General features: G+C 41.7%; 1 protein-coding gene across 3 annotated transcripts in view; it reads left to right on the plus strand.

Annotated features, from left to right (window-relative positions):
- Window positions 1-847: 847 nt before the first annotated feature.
- Window positions 848-21670, plus strand: part of BEND2 (BEN domain containing 2) — a 33695-nt gene continuing 12872 nt past the window's right edge. Inside the window, exons 1-8 of one of the 3 annotated variants that reach the window (XM_055802092.1) lie at window positions 848-1254; window positions 6771-6917; window positions 10570-10730; window positions 12572-12637; window positions 12823-12897; window positions 16945-17049; window positions 18881-19394; window positions 20590-20790. In XM_055802092.1, the coding sequence (XP_055658067.1) occupies window positions 1167-1254; window positions 6771-6917; window positions 10570-10730; window positions 12572-12637; window positions 12823-12897; window positions 16945-17049; window positions 18881-19394; window positions 20590-20790 (1357 nt within the window). In that variant the 5' untranslated portion in view covers window positions 848-1166. Of the gene's footprint in view, window positions 1255-1547; window positions 2157-6770; window positions 6918-10569; window positions 10731-12571; window positions 12638-12822; window positions 12898-16944; window positions 17050-18880; window positions 19395-20589; window positions 20791-21670 lie in introns of those variants that run through there. The other 2 variants (XM_013294829.3, XM_055802094.1) reach the window with 2 other exon arrangements.

Below are 21670 nucleotides of genomic sequence, written 5' to 3' on the forward strand. Positions count from 1 at the left end.
ACTACTGCTGGGAAGTGCTTGCACAGCACCAGGGCTGTCTCTCCAACCTTCCCCCCTCACCAGCAGGCTGGGGGTGGGCAAGGGCTTGGAGGGACACAGCTACGGACAGCTGACCCAAAGTGAGCAATGGTATATTCCATACCACATGGTACCCACTCAGATATAAAAGCTAAGAGAAAGGGGTGTGTGTGTGGGGGAGGCTTTTGTTATTTACGACATTTGCCTTCTGGAGCAAGCGCTACGCACTAACACTCAAGTGGCTGAACACTGCTTGCTGATGGGAAGTATAACATCTTTTGTTTTCCAACACTTCCACACATGCAATGTTTTGTGTTGCTTCATTAAACTGCCTTTATATTAACCCAAGAAGTTGTCGGGGTTTTCCCCCATCTTATGTTCTCCCCTCCGTACTGCTGAGGAGTGAGAGTCGCTTGGTGGGCACCTGGCATCCAGCCAAGGTCAACCCACCACTAAATAAGGCTGAAATTTCTATTATTTTGTCCCTCCAGAAGGCCCATAGCGTTTCTGTATGAACTGGGGCCCTGACACCTGATTTTGTACAGTTCTGTGAGGACAACCTTCTGCAGCTGTTACTACCCTTCTGTAGCTGTGTTTCTCCCATTTCGAGGGGTTTGTGAAGAGCCAAGGCCAAACCTTGGCTCCCCACGGTGTGCAAGGTAAGCAGCCATCATTGCACACCAAACCCGGGCCCACGGGTGGCGCGCACAGGAGGCTGCAGTCTGCGAACCGCAGAGCCCGGGCCTGAAGGTACCCCCGGCTTTGCCGTCCCAGAGGCTCGGGTGGCAGCTGGGCAGCCGTCCCTCCTCCTGGGGACGAAGCCGCCTGCACGAAGCCGAGCTCGCCGCCCTCTGCCAGGCCTCGGCTAGCAGGGAGCGCGGCAGGCACCAAACCGCGGCACCCAGGGCGCGCGGCGACAGCCGAGGCGCCGCCTGCGATGCGAGAGCCGGCGCCCGGCACGGCACCCCGGCGGCCGCGGCCGCTGCGGCGTCCCGGCGCCTCGGGGAGGGGGCGGCACCGCCTCCGCCCCCCCGGCTCCCGTTCGCCAGGCGCGCCCCGCGCGCAGCCGCACTGCCGCGAAACAGTTTGCTGCTCACGCCGGAGAAGCCGCTTCCGTTTCCAACGCCGCATTCCGGCCACACCTGCCTATGCCGGAGCCCCGGCCCGCTCCGCCGCCCTGCCCGCCCGCGAAGGACCCCCGCGCCCTGCCGCCGCAGCCCGCCATGTCCGCCGAGGGTAAGGCTGCCGGCCGCGCCCGCCACGCCGCCCCCCGAGGGAGGGCAGGCGGGACGCGGGGAGCCGCCGGAGCGCGGAGAACGCGCCCCCCCTCGCCCGCAGCAGCCCCAGCGCTCTGCCGAGCCGGCCAGCCCGTGCTCACCGCGCCCGCCGCTATTCGCCGGTTTCGGCGCGGCCGGCCGTCGCCATTGGCTGTCGCTGCTGCCCGTCGCAGCCGCGTCAGTGGCGGAGGGGGCTCGAGGCTGGCGGGCGGGCGGCGGGGCTGGCAGCGGTAACGATTTCCGCGCGCGGCGCAGGGCCCGTGGGCGGGCAGGGGCGCTGCTCTCCCCACCGGGCACTCCCGGCGGGGCGTACGTGCTCCGGCGGGCTCCCGGGTTGTCCGCGGCGCTGCCTGGGGACGCGCATTGTCGGGGCGCCCCGGCAGCGTCGCTCCTTGCGCAGCCGAGCCAAGGGCAGGGGCTCGGCCGGGCTGGAAGCGGGGCTCTGAGGGAAGTGGCTGCTCGGAGCTGGTAACGCGGCCTTGCCACGGCTCGATTACCTCACGGCGCAGGGCCAGAGGGTGGCAGCGGCAGCTGCGCTGCGTGCGGTGGGGGAAAGCTTTCGCTTTCCTTAGTTTTCAAAGGGTGAGTGAGCGTAGCGGGGGATGTTGGGGAGACTTTGCTGTGGAACGGCGGCCTCGCTCCCGGCAGGTCCTCGGGTGCTGCTGTTACTCAGATGCAGAACCTGGGTACGGGCAGAGCTGAGTAATGCGCCTGAAGTGCCATGCCTCACCCAGCGACCTTTCCGTTCGAAGGCAATGCATAGTGCAGCTTCTGTGTCTTAGAGGTATATGAGCTTCATTTACTTAGGGATCGAAACAGTCACTCCTGTCAGTTACCTGTTTCACCTTGGCCTTCAAAGGGGTAGGTATTGTTTATACAGTCTCACATCTGTTTAAGCTCATTGAGCTTGTCATTGCTGTCACAGACCTCTACCCGCTCCAGAGGTTCCAGTTGTCTCTTGCTCAGATGCCTGATTTCCTTGTGTGACTTCATGGTTCAAGGAGCTTTTCTGGCTAAAAGTACTTTCGGTTTTGGTGTGGTTAGGTTTCAGCCAGTTTACTGTGCAGTTATACAAGTGTCAGCACGAAGTAAAGGGGTAGGATTGAGATGTAGGAGGGTGGGAGCATAACAATCCTAATATACTCCTGATTAAGAAAATGTACAGGGTAGCGTGTTGGGTGTCTGTTCCTTCTCCTTTGCCCTCAATTTTTTGGTCTCCTGGTTGTCTTTGTCTATAACTCAGGAATTTAACAAACACTAAGACTGTTCTGAATTCCTTGGCGATAGAAGAGATGTGCCATTAATGATATTCCTCAGTCAAAAGGTGTAATATGAGCTTAAATCTTATTAAACATAAGGGGCCTCTTTATGAGACTTGTTTTACCTTGAATTTTGATGTTGTTAGCGTCCCAGTAATCCAAATATGAGAGCTAAAGCCACAGGAAATCTGGTGGCTTTATTCTTATTCTTATTCTGCTTCTCACCATAGTAATTGGTTTCCATTTGCTCAATATATGATCCCATTGTCTTAATCTGTTGCAAATTTAAGTCATGCAGATTCTGACTACAGTCTTCTCAATTAACTATTGTTTCAGTGTTCAGAGACTGTTGACAAGCATTTTATCTCTGGTAGAGTGTTCTGGTATCTCTATGTGACAACCTGTCTAGATTAAGGACAAAATTATCAGAAGTATGTTAAATTCAAAGATGCAACTTTTGGTGGATGGTACCCGTTCTTTCTGAGTGCAGTATTTAAGCATCTTTATAAAATCTACTTCATTTTACACATAGCTTCCATGGCTGTCTGTTGCACATGGGAGTATTGAGATCATATTTGCAGAAATACATAGTGTGTCTAACTGAACTCCTAAAAAATGAAGAACAAACTTTTCACAGAAATCCAGTGTTTAGTGATTTTGCTAGCAGACCCCAGGAATTCTGTAGTAGAGCTTGGGATAGGATTTGTGCTACTTGGTGCTTTCAGTGCTCTCATCTGCCTGCCTTTACCATCCCAAACCTCATGGTTACCTACATTTGTTTCCACAGTAAGTGAGAGCACCAGGTAGTGTCTGATTCTGTGCAAGTCAGTATTCTGTACATGTGGTGTATTCAATTAGCAACCTACTTGGGGAAAGAAAAATAATGTCAGCTTGTCTTCAGACTTTAACTGATGCATCAGATCTGATTGTATTCCTGTGCTTATAGCTTTCATTATCATAGTATGCAGAAATGTGCTTAAAACTGTTACGTCTGCAGTGAGACTGAGTTAATAGGCAAATGATTACTTGAAGCAAGAGTCGAATGATACCACTTCTGAAAGGCTGGTCTCTCTGTGCTCTCCCTTGCGTTAGTTCCTTCTTCTGTGTGTGTTAGCATAAGTGTCAAGCCATAAATAGAGCAGGATCTAGTTGTGGTCCGAGTTAATGCTAGCTAGCTCTCCTTTTGTGACTTTGTTTAGACCCAGGTCTTACCTTAGAAGGTACATCTTCCATTATGTATCTTTTATTTTGTTTGGGTGGCTTTGCTTTGCTTGATTTGCCTTGGTATGTAACTTGTAGTTAGTTGTTACAGAGGTTTTTTGGCTTTTATGTTTGTCTTTTTAACTCTGGCTTCGAAAAAGTTTGTTTGGTTTGGGGTTTTTGTTTTTGTGGGGTTTTTTTTTGCTTGCTTGGTTTTAGTATTTCTTGATGTTTAGTATCAGCATCTTACCATCTTCAAATTATTTTGGTGGTCTGTTCATGTGTCTTGTCCCTTGTCTTCCCCCTGCTGTGGTTTTACTTTTCTGCTTAAAAAGCTGTAACAATACAGTAATGTAGCTTCTGATGCAGGGTTAGACATGCAGTTGGACGTTTTAGCATGTAAATCATTGTGAAAGCTGGGCTTAGTAAGTGCCTTTTAAGTTTCTACAAATACCTGCCTACCTGGTGATTTTGAGCAGAAGCAAAGAAGAGCTCCTGGTGAAAGAATTCTAAACAGAGAACATAAACAGCTTTTCAGTTAAAAAGAGCGCCTCCAATCCTGGCTTTCTAATTTGGCCATTTCATATTACTGCTCTGTCTACGACCGTATTTCTGTACAATGCATTTTTTCTGTGAACCTCTACTTTAAATTAGAGCATATCCTCCTGCCTTACTGAAAATAATTCATAGTCTATACTGAATAACCCAGAGCATGCATTGAGTCTGAGAAGGAAATTAATTTGGTAATGTTTTCTAATTTAGATTATTGTCAGGTAAGCGTGCCATTCTGAGAGGGAATAATTCCCCTTCCGTGTATGAGAGCAGCCATGTTCAGTAATGGGTGATGGAAGTTAAAAGCCCTGGGGGTGAGGAGGATCCTGGGCACCTTCTCAGGTTAAAAGTTTTTAGGGACTAGTGCTTGTTGTTGCATTGCCTCTACATCACTGTAGAAGTGTGTTTAATTAGATGTTTTTTGGAAGTGAGGTGTTTTCCCTTTGTGTATTTGCCTGTTAGTTTATTTGTATCCTCCAGTTGTGAGCTGCTTTAGCTACAGACTTTGGAAACACTTTCTGCCCAGAGTCCACTGCACTGAAACTCATATTTTGGAACTTACTTAAGGGAGGGTGGTAGAGGTTATGAAAGACTGAGCTTTGCTTTCAGTATCAACTAGCCATAGAAACTCTCCTGATCTCTGATCATACTGGCCTTCCCCTAATCCAGATGGAGCTGGTTTCTCTTTGCTACATTGCTGGTTCCACATAATTTCCCCCCTTCTATACACCTCTTTTTCTATCTGCTGTAGATTTGAGTGACATACTTGCTGGTCAGGTAGGCTTGATTTGCCAGCCTTATTTCCCGTAGGCCAAAGTGAGGCATGAGATTTGTGGCAAAGACTATGGATCTACAGGTGAATTCTGTGCATTGTAGGGTTGTGCAGGTAATGTACAACTTCCTCTAGTTAGGGATAGAAAGGTGATTGCAGGGCAGCGGAGGCCCACCTGTAAGTAGGGCATTTGTCACGCCATGCAGTAGCCTGGCATACTGTTTGGGGAAATTGGCAGAGAGGATTCTCCTCCCACCTGCTTTGTTGCAGATGCACTTTTCCTGACTCGGTTAACTCTCTCCCAAAGTAGGTAGAATAATGAATAATTGTCAAAAAAAAAAAAAAAAAGGTGCCTGTGAGGCAGTTAAATAATTCAACACATGCAAATAACTCGTTAGCCTGCAGTGAACTTGTTAGCGAACATCACTGATGTGTTTTGATAAAAGTTGTGCCTGAATTAAGTTTATGAGTAGTCCTGTTGTTCATTTCTCTACAGCTAATTAAAACTGGCCAAGAACTGTTCTCCGACTTCTACCATAAGCAGCTAATCCCAGTTTGTGTCCACTAAGCTAAACTTTTTGCAGGGCAACTATGCCCCAGCTAGCTTCTTGGCTTCGTTTACTGCTATAAACATAGCTGTTAACTGCGTGGCAATTGATGAGTGTTTCTGAACAGACCCTCAGTTTTGTGAAGGCTTTCCTAATCTGCTGACAGCCAAATCCAGACTCTGCTGTATTGTTTCTTCTGAATTAGGTGGAAGTACTGACCAGAGGGAGGACTTTATAACCTATTGAATTCAGCTTCTTTCTCACCTTTTGGTCCCTTGAGAAATCTGAACAGAGGCAAGAGAGCAGGATTTGGAGTGAATTGTTTGCATAAGTGTGAAGAACCAGACCACTGTAACGTTTGTACAGCCCTGATTCATTCCCAAAGCTCAGTCCATCCTGTGCACTGAACAGGGTAGAGATCCTGTGGAAAATACGGCATGTGTTCATATAGTTAGTGTGTTATTATACATGTGTGCTGGCTGAATTTAAATTTTATTTCCTAACTTAGTGCTTAATGGTATGGTTCCTTCCATTAATTTGTTTCATCAATAATGAATTCTGCTCCCCTCCCCCAACATCAGATCTAGCAATAATAGCTATAATACTGTTATTCTGAAACCAGGACACTTGATGCAGTATGTTTAATTGGAAAAAAAATTTATACTGGAGATTTGCCATTGAGTGTTTCTGTACAGTATCTTGTTGGGAGCCAAGGTTTGGTTTGATCTGAATACCAAATACGTATTCAGGATTTGTAGACTGATTTGTTTCAGGTGTATTAAGCATTTTCTATTTAAATTTCAAAATAAATTTAGTATGTCTTGTCATATGCTTGAATATAAATAATGGAGTTCTCAGAAGTCCTTGTTATTGGCTTATAACTGTTCCTGTTGAAGCTGGACACTGTAGGAAGAGTTGGGTACCAAATAGTTCCAGGAATCTTGCCAACTAAGCAATAGAAAGCTGGTTCCCTTCTTAGTGCATGTTAAAACCTCAATGCATGTGTTTAAAAGTGACTTTGCATTTAGATGCTAAAATGCAACTGGTTTTAAATTAGCCTGTGGTACCATTCAGATAATGCTAAATGTGATACAGGCAATACAGTTGTCATCTGATACGCACCTGTTTCTGTGTATGCTTATAGACTATGTATCTGTGAACGCTGAGGCTGATGTTGAAGCAGTGATGATTGAGCATGGAGAAGATGGACTGTCCACACAAAGCTGTGTGTCCATGGAACAAAACTCTGAAGTAAATGGTGTTGTCAACCATGTGACTGAACTTGCCCATGGTAATTAATGTTCATTTTTATTGTGATCTAATAGTTAATGGGTAGTTTTAATGCTCTATGTTCAGTGCTGCTGTCTTGAATGCTTTGTGTATTACCCATATCTTTAACATTGCATTGTAAAAGAGGGACCTTTTTAATTATTACTTTAGAGGTCTCTATTAATAGTGACCCTCCTGAAATATTATGATTTAGAAGACAGTTTACTTACAAAGTAAGTATACCTAGGAATGAGTTTGCAAGCAATTTGGAAAACAAATTCCATGGAAGAACCTAACACAAAAGATGAGTTTTTTGGATAAACTGTCCAGTGTTATTTATTGGAGCACTGGGGATGCTGATGTGCAGTGATAGTAAGATAGATGGTTGTTTAGGTGATAAATTATTAGCTGTAAGTAGCCATTGGTGATTGTCTTTAATTCATTGTGTTTATTGTAACGTGCACCATGGAAGTCTCTCAGGAATCTTACTCGATTCTTTATTGGCTCAAACAAAAATTAATCCTAGCTCTTACGAGCATTTACTAAGTCCAGTAGCAGTATTACCAAGTTAGCAAGGAAATTAACTGTAACTAAGTGATGGCGCTTACTGGTTTGGTTTGGTTTTTTTATTTGGCCAGTTGACTTTATAGAGAATGTCATCAGTATTTCTCTTGAGCAGCGTCAAGATACATCTCTGTTTCCTAGTGTTGTTAGGTGCTTCTGAGAACCATGAATCTTTTTTGTCTTCTATTTGACAGTATAGTATAGTGTAATTTTTTGTTCATTTAAATCTAAAAACATATTTCAGGGAGGAAGACAGTTTACTTTGGGGATTGTCTCTGTTTGTTTTTTTTTTTTTTAAAAAAAAAAATCGTGCCCAAGAAACTGTCATAGCTGCTGACCTTGGTTGCAGGACATGAGTAATTATTTCATTATCAACAAAGGGATCATGATGACTGAGTATGATTGTGTTTTAAAAGGTAAAATACAACTTTGTCATCTTGGGACTTATATATTCTATTGTTGTACATTGTTAGAATTAGCTATTGTCTTGTTAAAATTGAGTATAGTGAGATGTATGACCAAAACATGATGTAAGTTTATCTTGAATATAACTGTTGAGCTTAATTCTTTGAACGGAAATTCTGTTTTTATTCAATCACCATCTTAGGCTAGTATCTTGTAGAGCAGTGCCTTTTCTTCACATCTTGTTCTGTCTGTCCAAACTAGTTTCTTCTGCTGTTGTCTCCTGTCTTCTTGCCTACAGATATGTAGCTGGTGGAGCAAGCTCAACATCACTAACATACGGATCTAGGTCTTTTTCTCCCATCTGCTACAGAACACTTCTGTTATGTTTTTACTTAACCATTTATGCCCACAATCTCAATATCACTTTTACAGGCCCTTTTTCTTAGGTCATTGTATTTGTGTCTAAATCTAAATTTGGGAAGCTAATCAGAAAGACAATTAGTTTAACGTAAGCGTAAGATGTTTAAAAAGTAATTAACCCAGGGACCTAATGTTTCTCCAGGTGAAGTGACATTCTGGTTTGGCTGCAGAAAGTGTCTGAAGTTTGTGGGACTACATGTACTAGTGCATTAGTCCCGCTGCCCTGCACCCCTTCTGTTTTAAACGTGTCCTCTTGCCTGTGTTGGTGTTGGTCCCACGGAATGCTGAGTCTCCCAGGCTCTCGGTTCTGGGGGTGCTTAGTGCTAGGAGACGTGGTGGGGACAGAGGGATGAGGTGGTCTGGTAAAGGAAGCAAACTGGAGCTGGGTGGGACAGTAGGTAGTTTTTAATCTTCACCTAAGAGAGCAAATATTAAGTAATTGCATATGTATTTTTATTACCCAGTTATTGATTGTGATTTCAAAATTACGTTAAGTAGGCTAATCTAAATCTACCACAGATCTTGGCTAGGTAGTATCTGTCAGCTCTGCTACAACATTTGTCTGGGCTCTTACACAAAGAAAAACATTTTCTAGCTTATGGTACTGAATATATTACTGCTTTTCTGCCCTGCCCCTGCCCCTTCCTTTTTTAGTGCATAAAAGGAAAGTGGTTGTCTTTGCTTTTCAGTATTTCTCTTAGCTTGGCCTTGACCCATTGTATTTTCCCCTTCTTTTACTTCTGAGCTGTTAGTTCTACTTTCCAGGTGGGCCATGAGACGAGTTCCACAGTTCTGTTTAAAAAGTAGTAAGAAGTACCCTTGCCACTTCTCTCATGCATCCCTTTTTACTTGGGTGGAATTTACTTGTAGGCATCATCCCAAATCTGGGTTCTTCACCTGGTGTGCAAGAGCCGCTCCACACACTGCCTCGAGATACTGGTTTATTGCATGTCTGTGCAAAGATGGGTGCTAAGTGGTCATCCGCAAAGCTAGCACACCTACTAACACACAGCAGAGCTTACTATACACTTGGAACAATTGCTTACGATTACGTTTAGTCACACTTAATTCTCATTGGTGTTTACAAGTCTCCTTTCCATTTAAAGGTACATTGTTGGGATTTTTTTACCTTGCAAGATCTGTGGGGAGGGGGCTTTGTTAGTAGGAGGTTTTCTTTGCTCCAGGGTGGATCTTTAAGTATGCTAATTACATAGTTCACACATAGTTCCAGTAATTTGCTGTTGAGTCTTATTAACCATTTGGTTTCCCTTGAGTTTATCTTGTTGTGCCCCAGCTTGACATACCTCTGGTCTGTGTTGCTTCTCCTAAGGCCACGTTTTCTTAACTGTTTATACGGATTTAACTAACTTCCTCTGTTTTTCAAATTCTTTCTTGTTTTTTCACTATAGATATTTACTCCTTTTGTTTTCCCCTCTCTTTTTTAAAAAAGTAAATAATTCTTATAAGTATCCACAAAACTTCCCCATCATACCTTTTCAGCTTGGCCCAAGCTCCTTCACGGTAGATAGTACAGTGGAGACTTGGTGTTGCCTTTGTAAGCCAGCTAAGTTTTTCTCTGTATTTCTTGGAAACCTTCCAACGTCTTGTTTATCTTCTTAAGCTTTATTTGTCTTTTAACATCTTCTCTTATTCAAAAATGTAGGTCTGGCAATTGCATGGGCTTCAAAAGGATTAGGACAGAGCAGTGAGGACCTGTGGTTTTTAACTGTGTGCCAGGCCCACACGTGAAGAGGTGGAGGCGTTTTGTGTACCACTTGTATATAGTTCGTGTTTGGCAGTCCCTGACCTACACTGGCTCAGCAGAGGAGATACCTGGAGCAGATATTTTATGTTGCACAGTGCTCCAGTGGCAAAACTGGAGGGGACCCCCTCAGTGTAGGGAAAGGACAGCTGAGGACTAAACAAATGGGAACTGTTTTACATTGTTGGTGTATTGCCTGAATTTCGGTTAAGTGGTTTTGTTGGGCTTTTGAATTCTGTGACTTTGTACAATTGGACATGGAAATGAGAGCAGAGAATCAACAGTGAAAAGCAAGGCAAATGACCATAAAGGCTGGAGAGAGTTTGGAAGGAAGAATATTAAATTAAATATATAATTTCAGACGTGACTAGTTTGGATTAAGCGTCTAATAATAAGCTAATAAACAAATCACAAATAACCAAGCAGTTTGAAAGTAAAAGTGTGACTTTATATGGTTTTTGAAGTGAAATATTTAATGCAATGGGAAACCTGCTGGTGCTTTCCTTTCTGTCCACTTTTCCAGGAAGTGAAAGCTTATCAGTGCTAGCTGGAGGAGTAGCATCACAAATGAGCCATTCTACAAGTATGCAGACAGGAAATACTCACAGCCCTGAAGAAATGGATGTTGTTTTTTCGCATAATAAAAGAAAACGACTTGCCCCTGCTGAAGTGGGACAGAATGTGGTATGTTTTGCCAAATGGTAGCCCTTTGTTTTGAGGCCAGTTTCAATGTTACCGGGGATGTCCTTTTTCCTTCACTTCTGTATGCTCATTTGATGATAATCCCGGTGAAGAAGTGTGAGTAGGGTGTCCATGTAGTGCATGGAAGCCTCTAGCAAGTGTAAAACCTCATTGTGCTGGATACTGTACGTGTGTATAACAACTGCTTTATAGCAGAGAGAGCAACTTACACAAATTTCCCATGTATAGGTGCTCTTACTTTTTCAGTTGCGGTTTAACTCGGGCTAGTAACTAAGCCCCACACAGCTGCTCACTTACTCTCGGTGGTGGGATGGGGAAGAGAATTGGAGGGATAAAAGTGAGATCGTGGGTTGAGATAAGGACAGTTTAACAGGTAAAGCAAAACCTGTGCATGCAAGCAAAAGGAGAACAAAGGATTCATTCACTGCTTCCCATGGGCAGGCAGTTACTCAGCCATCTCCAGGAAAGCCGGGCTCCATCGCATGTAACCCTTACTTGGGAAGAGAAATGCCATCATTCCGAATGTTTCCCCCTCCTTCCCCCAGCTTTATATACTGAGCATGACGTTCTGTGATATGGAATATCCCTCTGGCTAGTTCAGGTCAGCTGTCCCAGCTGTGTCCCCTCCCAATTTCTTGTGCCCCTCCAGCCCTCTGGCTGGCAGGGCCTGAGAAACTGGCTTATATAACTTGACTTAGTATAAACATTACTCAGCAACAACTAAATAACATCAGTATTTTATCAACATTATTCTCACACAAAATCCAAAACACAGCAGTGCACCAGCTACTGAGAAGAAAATTAACTCTATCTCAGCCAAAACCAGGACATCAGTAAAAATCTCTGTGCAATTTAGGATAATAAGACTTAATCCTTGAATAAGGATTTGCCTCCACAAACACTTGTATCCATAGACTACACATTTTAACTTGAGGCAGCCTGAAACACAGTTCATGTCACTGTATTTAATTCTGAAATTCCAACAGTCGGGATGTCTTTAATGCTATAAAAGCAGTTCCACTCTGTTTAATTCTGCCTGTTGTAACAAAACAAAACACCACAAAACAAACAGTCCCACACCCCAAACCTTCCTTTTTCAAAATAAGACCTAATTCAATGTGACTTAATGTAAAGAAACACACAAACAACAACCAAAAAACCCTCAAAACCCAACAATGCCTAAACCCCCCCAAAAAACCACCAACCCCCCCCCGTAAACAGCAGCAGACTCGCGTAATCTGTGATGTCTGGTGGACAGGAACTGTGCCAATCCAGTAAAAGGAAAATGCCAGAATTGTCCAGGTGGTGGCACTGTTGATTCCTGTCTAAAAGCAGTTTTCAAGCTGTAAGGAAATTACGTCTTTTGGACGTTTTTACAGATTCTGCGTACAGTTATACCCATTGAAGTAAATACACTTTTTTTTTCTAAATTAATTTATTTAAATTAGTGTAAAAATCTACATGGAGTCTCGTAATTACATAACCTTGGCTATATAGTACATTTATAGTTTGATGAGAAAGTTCTGGAACAACCAAATAAAAATGCATATTATTATATAAATTTGCAAGAGGTTCATGTTAAACCAGAATAAGGTTCTCTTAATAACAAAAGCAAGGTGAGTATTTATGTGCCCATGATTAGGTCATATGAATGAGATGACTATGTTACGTCTCAATTTCTTGGGCCCTTTTCTAACCAGGGGAGGGAATGCAAATACAAGTGAAAGTGCCCAGGTTGGATTCCTAGCAGGTTCTCCCTGTAGTTTATATATTTAATTCTTTCATTATTCAAAATATTAAAAGTTCTTTATGTTATCTTCCAGATGAGAACCGGGGAAGGAGAATATGAAGACAGTGTCATTTATGAGTATGAACCGGACTATGAATGTGTAAGTTAATTTTCTTTTGTTTCACTGACTTTGAAAAGCTGCTTTTGGGGTGCATGTTTTGGGGCAGACTTAAATGACACATGAGGTTTGAAGTGGGGATTTATTGGTTTAATGTGGTATCCTAAGATTGTTTATATATTATTAGCTTACACTTTTTTTTAATTATTATTATTTTAATGTAAAAGGGGAGTATTTTATCTGAAGCTTCCTATGCTGGAGATCAGCAGAAGACTCTTACGGAGGTCCTCAGTTATTGCCAGGTATTTTTTTTTTCTTTATCTCTGAAATGGTATTTTAAAAATTTCAGTTAAATTTCAGGAAGATTTGCATTCTATATTTAATGACCTATGATTTAATCCGTTCCAGTTCTATTTGTTAGTTGCCAACTTCAATATTTTTAATGAAAAAATAATATTCTACTTAATATTTTCTGAAATTTTCATGCTGTCTGGCAAGAATACTTCTCAAATATTAAGCTTTAATACAAAATGTGAAGTCTAGTGATTTTTTGGGAGGGGCTTCAGAGCAATGGGAAGAATCTGACTGTCATACGCACCCAGCTTTTGAGAGTACATGAGCCTTGCAAAAGTGTGCCAACATCCTGGTAGTGTTGTTTTGGCGAGTTCTTTCCTTTTGAGTTCTGAAGAAGTAGCTGGCAAGATTGAAAACAACTGCACTGAAAATTAAAAGCATCCTGTATTTATTCAGGTAAGTGCGTATGTGACTCTGGAGTCACAGTACTCTATAGAATGAAAGACATTCAGGCCATGCTTTAGGGAGGATAATTTGTGAGTAGCTTGTAGCCAGGTATTAATGTCTTGTAAGTCTCCTTAAGCATATATTCAGCAATGCTGTGGAAGAAAATTGGCTAAGATTGTGTGACTAACATTCTTGCCGCTAGTCTGGGAATGTGTGCTGTAGCAAGTAGCACTAGTAGGAAGCTATAGCCTCTTTTGCTGCCTACTAGCCCCCTTCCATCTCCTTCACCCCACTGTTATCGCCTCCTCCCAGTAAATCTGCCCTGGGGCTCCATGAAGCCTTTTAGCAATGCCTGTAGTGTCCACACTGATCTAAGGTCTTGTAGCGCTTACTTGAGATATTTCAAAATTTTGGGAAAATGTATAGATTCTTTTATCAAAGGGTATGTATTTTTTAAAAAAGATGGCTATCTTATTGGAACCTAACTGTTGGTTTTATTAAAATCAAAGATAATTTAAAATTCTATCTACTAAAAATCCGTCTAGCAATTTTTTTTTCAGAGCCATATCTATTTTTAAAAATTTCTCTGTCTAGTTCTGCTGTAGATCAACAAAAGAAATTGCTATAGTTAAAGATGCATTTCCTCCTTGTAACTCGTACAGTAATCATGGAATGGTTTGGGTTACAAGGGACTTTAAAGATCACCTAGTTCCATGCCCCCTGCCACGGGCAGGGACACCTTCCACTAGACCAGGTTGTTCAAAGCCCCATCCAGCCTGGCCTTGAACACTTCTAGGCCTTGTGTGTTTTTTGCAGTAATAGGTGATTGCATGCGCCTGATTATGTACTTTCAAGCTGGCAGTGTCCTCTCAATACTATAATAATCTGTTACCTAATTCCTTTATACTGTTATGGCACAAAGTGTATGTCTCAATTGCTGAGTTGCTGAATCCTGGAAACACTGAGGAAAGAACTTTCTGTATTGCGCGGTAACTTATAGTAATAAATGATGGACTTTGAGTGCTTTGATTTATGTGGCTTTTATGTCTGAAAATGTGGGCCTTTACAAAAATAGTTTTTAAAAGTTTGTACCTGATTGTTTTAGTAAGGCAACATGACTTTTTAAGATCTGAAGGAAAACTTGACTTTGGGGATTGACTGAAGATCAGACACTTCCAATAAAATAAGTAGGTTTTTTCAGATTCTTTCTCTTTTGTTCTATGGTTTTAAAAATGTGGGTGCAATTGATTTCAATGCCATGTTTGTTCTGAAAGGCATGGCTGAGTTGATTTTTCCATACGTCACTTATACCTCATTTTCACAGAATCGCAGGATAGTTGAGATTGGAAGGAACCTCTGGAAGTCGTCTTGTCTAATCCCCATAGTCAAATAGGGCCACCTAGAGCCAGTTGCCCAGGACCATGTCCTGATTGCTTTTGAGTATCTCCAAGAAGGGAGTCTTTACAACCTCCCTGGGCAACCTGTGCCAGAGCTCAGTCACCTTCACAGTGGAAAAGGGTCTCCTGATGTTCAGCGGGAACCTCCTGTGTTTCAGTTTGTGGCCATTGTCTCTGATCCTGCCACTGAGCATCTCTGAAAAGAACCTGGCTTTGTCCTCTGTGCATCCTCCTTTCAGGTATTTATATACATTGGTGAGATTCATCCTTGAGTTTTCTCCTGTCCAGCTTGAACACTCCCAGCTCCCTCAGCCTTTCTCCGTAGGGGAGATGCTCCCAGCCCTTCAGCCCTTCATGGTCCTTTGCTGGACGCTGTCTAGTATGTCCATGTCTTTGTTGTACTGGGGAGCCCAGAGCTGGAGCCAGCATTCCAGGGGTGGCCTCAGGAGTGCTGAGGAGAGGAGAAGGATCACCTCCCTCGACCTGCTGGCAATACTTTGCCTGATGCAGCCCAGGGTACTATTAGCCACCTTTTGTGGCAAGGGCTCATTGCTGGCTCACATTCACCTTAGTAACCACCAGGTCAGCCCAGGTCCTTTTCTGCCAAGCTGCTTTCCAGCTGGGTACCCCCAGCATATATTGGTGCTTGGAGTTGTTCCTCCCCAGGTGCAGGGCTTTACACTTTTCCTTGTTGAACTACATGAGGTTCCTGTCAGCCCATTTCTCCTGTCTATTGACGTCCCTCTGGATGGCAGCATGACCCTCTGGTGTATGAGCCACTCCTGCTGGTCTTCTGCAGACTTGCTCAGGATATGCTCTGCCCATCATATAGATCATTAATGAAGATATTAAACAGGAATGGACCCAGTATTGACCCCTGGGGTGCTCCACTAGTTACTGGCCTTCATCTAGACTTTGGGCTGCTGATCACTGCTATGGGTCTGGCCATTCATCCAGTTTCCAATCCACCTCACTGCTCATCCAGTCTGTACATGAGCAGCATGTCTGTGAGGGTCTTATGGGAGACAGTGTCAAAGGCCTTCCTCAAATGCAGGTAGACAATATCCACTGTTCTGCTCTCATCTACCAGGCTAGTCAATTAATTGTAGAAAGTTACCAGGTTGGTCAGTCATGAGTTCCCCTTGGTGAAGTCATCCTGTGACTACTCCTGGTGGTATTCTTGTCATTCATGTATGCGGAGGTGGTTTCCAGGATAGCTGCCTCATCACCTTCTCAGGGATGGAGGTGAGCTGAGGCTGACTGGCCTGAAGTTCCCTGGGTTGTTCTTGGCCTCCTTCAGGATGAGAATAACATCTGCTTTCATCCAGCTTTTGGGCGCTTCTCCCATTCGTCATGATTAATCAAAGGTTATCAGGACTGGTCTCACAATGACATCAGCCAGCTCCCTCAGCACTTGTAGGAGCAGCCCATCAGGCCACTTGTCCAGTTTGCTTAAGTGTTCCCTCACCAGACTCTTTTCCACCCAGTGTATTATTCATTACTCCAACCTTTCCCCTGGTCTCTGGGACCTGGGATTCTGAAACACCAGTCTTGCTAATAAAGACTGAGGCAAAGGTGGCGTTGAATCCCTCAGCCTTTACTGTGTCCCCCATCTCATTCAGCAGTGGGCCTACATTTTCCATGGTCTTGCTTTTGTCACCTGTGTAGTTACAGAAGCCCTTCTTGGTTTTGACAGTCCTGACAACATTCAATTCCAGTTGGGACTTTTACTTTACAAATAGTATTTTTCTAAATATATTTCCCATTGGTGATAGAGATATTGGTATTTCAGTGGCTGCCTATAAGCCTTTTACCTGTGTACTTGGAAACTTACTATGACTTAAAATAGTACATCATAATACCTAACCTGCCTTAGAGCTTGTCAGTAGCTTTTCAATGTAAAATAAAACAGACCAAATAGGTAAGAATAAAACATCTGTTGGAAGCAGGAATAACAGCCTTTAAGTGCCAGCCGCATTAAAGTCACAAGAGTAAGCCTCTCTGAGAATTCTTTTTACTGTGATATTTACCATTGTTATTTGCATTTTGTATCTAAGTTGATATTTAATATGCTTATAGAATGTATAGATTTATCTACAGATCTTACCCACTTTTAGGGAGGGAATTTTGCTGTTAACCCAATTTAAATCTGAAGCAATCGAGAAAGTTCTTATGAAACAATACTGTTTTCACTCTTGCATTTGTTGTCAGGCCATGTATGATGCCATTCAGAAATTGGATAAAAAATTTGACCTGCTTCATCAGAAGGTCTCAGAAATGGAGCATACTCGTGTAAAGCCACTGTTGCTCAAACCTGTGAGTACTGAAGACCCAAGACACTTATTTTTCCTTTAATCTCTCATTTCCTCTGATGCTTATTTATAAAAAACCCTCTCCTTTCATTGAGATTAAAATTAGTAGACTTAAAATCCATTTCAATTAAATTATTCTGGATTTTTTACTATACTCCAGTTTCAGTCTCCTGTGTTGTTATTGATCAGTGGTCACAGAATGGTAGTGGCCCCCATCAGTCAGGGTGCTGTGATATTTCTGTTCATTCCAACACAAATAGAAACTGAATTATGCAGGTTATGTCTTTAACTTTGGGTATCTTGGTGTTGCTGCTTTACAAGATGTGGGGTACTGTCCAGCTGGTTTTTGCAGTTAGAAAAGAGTTTATGCATCACTCACACAGGCTGGTTCAATTGACAGACTGATTTTTACAGTGTTGTCACATCCATTACAGTATAGAATTGTATTTTTTTAATAAACTACCTCTTTTTCAAAATTTTTAAGGAGGTTTGATATTGAGTACATGCTACTACCCATTTTGTTCCTGTGTGGTCAATCCAGTGTTAACTAAGGAGACAGAATATTGGTACTTTTAACAGTGATCTTTGAAAGGGAAACATAACAGATGATTGTCGAAGAAGGTTGTAAAATCCATTATGACCTTTTTTTGTGAACAGTACCGTGGAGCTTTTAATGTGGTAGAGGTGTTCAAGACATCAGTAAGGTCGTTTGCTCTAGGGATGGATAAAAACAATGACATTCTTGTGCTTGTCAGTTATTGATAGGATACTATATTTTAGCAAATACAATCTGCCAACCATTTCCTTAGGTTCTGCTAGCACTTTGTCTTTAAAGCCATCAGGAATGATGTATATTTTTTAATAGCTATATTATTGTTGTTACCTGTGATGGGCTAAGTATATAAAGAAAGGGTGGTGGTAAAGATACTATTTTTTTTTACCAGATCAGCTTCCATAGATGGAGAAAAGGACAAGCTTTCAGGCACATAAGCCTTTCTTCAGGTCACAGATTTTTGAAGTTTAAAAAGGTGGAAAACAATCAGATTTCTGTAAACAAACAAACAAAAACCCAACCAAAATAAAACACAAAGAGGAAAAACAAAGCAAACAGACAAAAAACCCAACCCAAACCCATGCGTCAGCTACATTTGGTAGCTCCTGCTCTGTGACTTGTCTTTTGAACCAGAATGTATGCTTTAGGGTGCATGTGTTTCTTAATAAAAGTACTCCAGGTGGTGGGAAGTGTAGCCCATCTCTCAGTTTTATCTGTCTTAGTCTCTTTGGAATCTTCAGTTGTAGACGAGATGTGAATGTTTAATGTTTTCAGCTTGCAACTAAAGAATGAAGATGCAGTCAGGAGAGAGCAAATTGGTTTTTTTCTTGTTTAAAAGAAAGGTATCATGGCAGTGGAGACATCCCTTGAGAATTCAGCAGATTGGGTCAATGGCTGACAAATTTAAATTTTTATTTTGCCTATTATTTTTTTTAGAGAGCTTTTTTAAAGAGCCTTGACAAAGCTGCCTTTCTTATTATATCTTTCTCTGGCTTTTTAGAAAACAATTGTGTCAACACCCTGGGTGGAAAAAACTTGAGAAACGTGGAAGCTGATCTGATAAGCTCTTAGTGTGGGAACTACAAGTGAGAATAAAAGAAAGTAGAGGGAAGGCTAAAAAGTAATAGCACTGGCTTATTGATAGTGACTACTTCAATGAAGATTCTGTTGCCAACAGCAAAATGACTAAAATCTAGTCTTCCTGGTTTGCAATTTAAAAAAAAAAAAAAAAGCAGCAATGTCTAATTTAACCTTTTCATTGTTTTCTGAATCACATTTGCAGAAACCAGTTGGATTTATGTACAGAAGTTCCAGTCATTTGCCCCAAGGAAAAATAAGAGTACAAAAATCCGTGGAAGGCGAATCAAGTGTTCATCTTCCTTCACCATGCCAGGGAAGGCATAGCCCAGTCATAAAAGTTGCTTTACAAAATGGCCATGTTCATGTCGATTCCACAGTAAAACATGTTCAGCAGAGTCTTCAGCTTGAATCACAGCAGCCTGTTCATAGGCAGAGCCCACCACTCCCCACTATAGTTTCTGCATGTTCGTTGCATTCATCATACACAGGAACAAACAGGATACCTGACCTTTCTCCGCAACCAAATCTTCTAGCCAGCGTCATGGAAAGTACTGTCACCACTGCATCTTCACCAGTGGCATCATCATCAATGCCAGCACCATCTGAGACCAGATTGGGAAATAATGCTGCTGTGGTGAACTACAAAAATGCACATGGGAGTGTGAATGTTAGTAAAGAACTACCGTCTTCTTCAGTCTGCATCAATCCTAGCTTTGGTGAGTTCCTTTGTAATAAATACTTGGAAAGGAAGGCTAAAAAAATGCTGCTAGTATAAAAAATATGCCTAAAGAAATCTCTTTATCATTATTTAGCAAAAAATAAAGGAGACTAACTGGCTGCCTTACAAGCGTTTCTGTAGTGGAATACTGTTTCAAACTCTTGAAACAAAGGTCATAGGAGTGTTTAACATGACAGGGATGACTTGAAAACATCTGCAGTGTGTATGCAACTGTATAGAGTACCACAGGCCTTTTGATTTACAGTGCTTTGGGTTCTTTTAAGACTAGGCCCTCTTTCTCTCTTGATACACTTGATGTAACCAATTTTTAACCTGTGTACATGTCACAGGTAAGGTATACATGCTATGCATATGTTTAAAAAGACAAAAGAGTCTGATTACGGTAAAGCTAAGTGAGGCTTATGCTGGTATACATGTGTTGCATTTAAGAAGGCAACTTACCTGATTGTGTGAGGGAAATACCTGTTTCCTTCTTGTGGAGGATTTTATCTGTGAAAAATGCTTTGTATTCTCAGATTCTCCGTTACTTGGTTTCTTTCAAAATACTTAATTCCACACAAAATTAAGAACTCCATAGATCATTGCATTATAATACGCAAGCACAGATAAAATGGCACCATGTTTTAAAAAATAATGCATTACTTTCTAAAGTATTAATGTCCTGAGTTATGTGGAAGGCTTAGCTATGAGGGTTTGGTTGCATTTGGTCTAAAAAATAAGTTCATACAGCTGAAATGCTGTGCAAATAGTAGGTGAAATACTTAAATACATACCTATGAATCTGTAAAAAGTGTGTAAGTTACCAGTACTATGTGTGAATATACTGTTCTTCATGGGTCATTGTCTTGAAAACATAAATGGTATCTGCATGTGTGTAAAATAGGCCAGTGCGAACATTTATATTCTTGCAGGTCTAATGTCTTTTCTTGGGTGTTCCTATTTCAGTTAGTTATGTTGGTAGTTAACATGAAACAAAAAGATATTTCTGTTACCAATTTAAAGCTGCTTTTGTGAGAGCAAAAATAAGTAATGCATAGTAGAATTAGCTGTAGTAGAGAACACATACCAAGAGTACCATAGAGGTCAAGAGAAAGAATTTGGAAACAAATTTTTTAGCAACTTGCTTGGCTTTTTTTACTTATTTTTCTTTAAATGTTTTTGTTTTACAAAAGAGTTTGTTGGTGACCCAACAAGAAATGTTACAATTCCTGGGAACTATTTGATGAAGGCTCGGCAAAAGAGTAAACCAAAGTATGCAGCACGCTACTTAGTTAATGTCATGTTCCCCAAGGAAACGTTAGTGCGTAGCGTTATGGGAGTAAGTGCACAAGGGCGCAGAACACTGGATCCAAACAAAATTGCTGCAATAAGAGGTATGCAACCTTTCAAAATGCACAGATTTACTTCTTTAATACTTAACAAAGTTTTTAACTTAAAAGGAGTCCTTTTCTGTATGTTTCTGCCAATCATTGTCTAGCAGCTGGTGAACTGATAAATGCGGTAGTGTATGTGCTCTGCTCTGCCGTGTCTTTTTGTTTTGAAATCCCTGCTTTGTAACTCTGTGTTCATTTTTCTTCAATGTGAATAAAACAATTCTGATTTCTTCTAGTTTTGTGTACTTCATGTTCATCGGTCATGCTGACTGTTTCTAAATTTTTCATTAGAACTTACTTTGTATTTGTGTGTGGCATGGGTTTTGTGGTTTTTTTGGTTGCTGTTGTTTGGTTCAGTTTGATTTGTTTGTGAGTTGTTGTTTGGTGTTTTTTTTTTATGGCCATGGTTTACTTGGAATGAACATTAACTCCTGTTTCTTACATAGTCTTCTCTTTCTCTTAAGTTCACTTTTCTTGTTTGTTTGAGAAATGGTGAAATGGGGAAAGCATTTTTTTTAAAATGTCAATGCCATTTACAGATCCCATGGCACATATGTGTGAACTTACACATCTCCTTCTTCCTGTTTAAAAGGCCAGAGATTATTTAAGCCATGTGAAGTAGTTGCAGCATCAGCATTACTGTGTCTCAGTTTTTTGTGGGGTTTCTGTTGGGTTTGTGGGGTTTGATTTTGTTTTTGTTAAAGTTAGTATGATAAATCACACCCTTCCCCTAATTCTACCAGAAAATGCTTAATAATAAAAGCATTGTTCATAGCACCTCAAAAAAGTGTCACTGCACAACTTAAATTGTAGCACTGCTTAGCTTCGAAACCTGTTTACTGTCTCTTTTAATTAAAGCTGCAAATCTGAAGGTTCTAAA

This window comes from Falco peregrinus, chromosome 4 (assembly GCF_023634155.1).
Source record: "Falco peregrinus isolate bFalPer1 chromosome 4, bFalPer1.pri, whole genome shotgun sequence".
Lineage (NCBI taxonomy): Eukaryota > Metazoa > Chordata > Aves > Falconiformes > Falconidae > Falco > Falco peregrinus.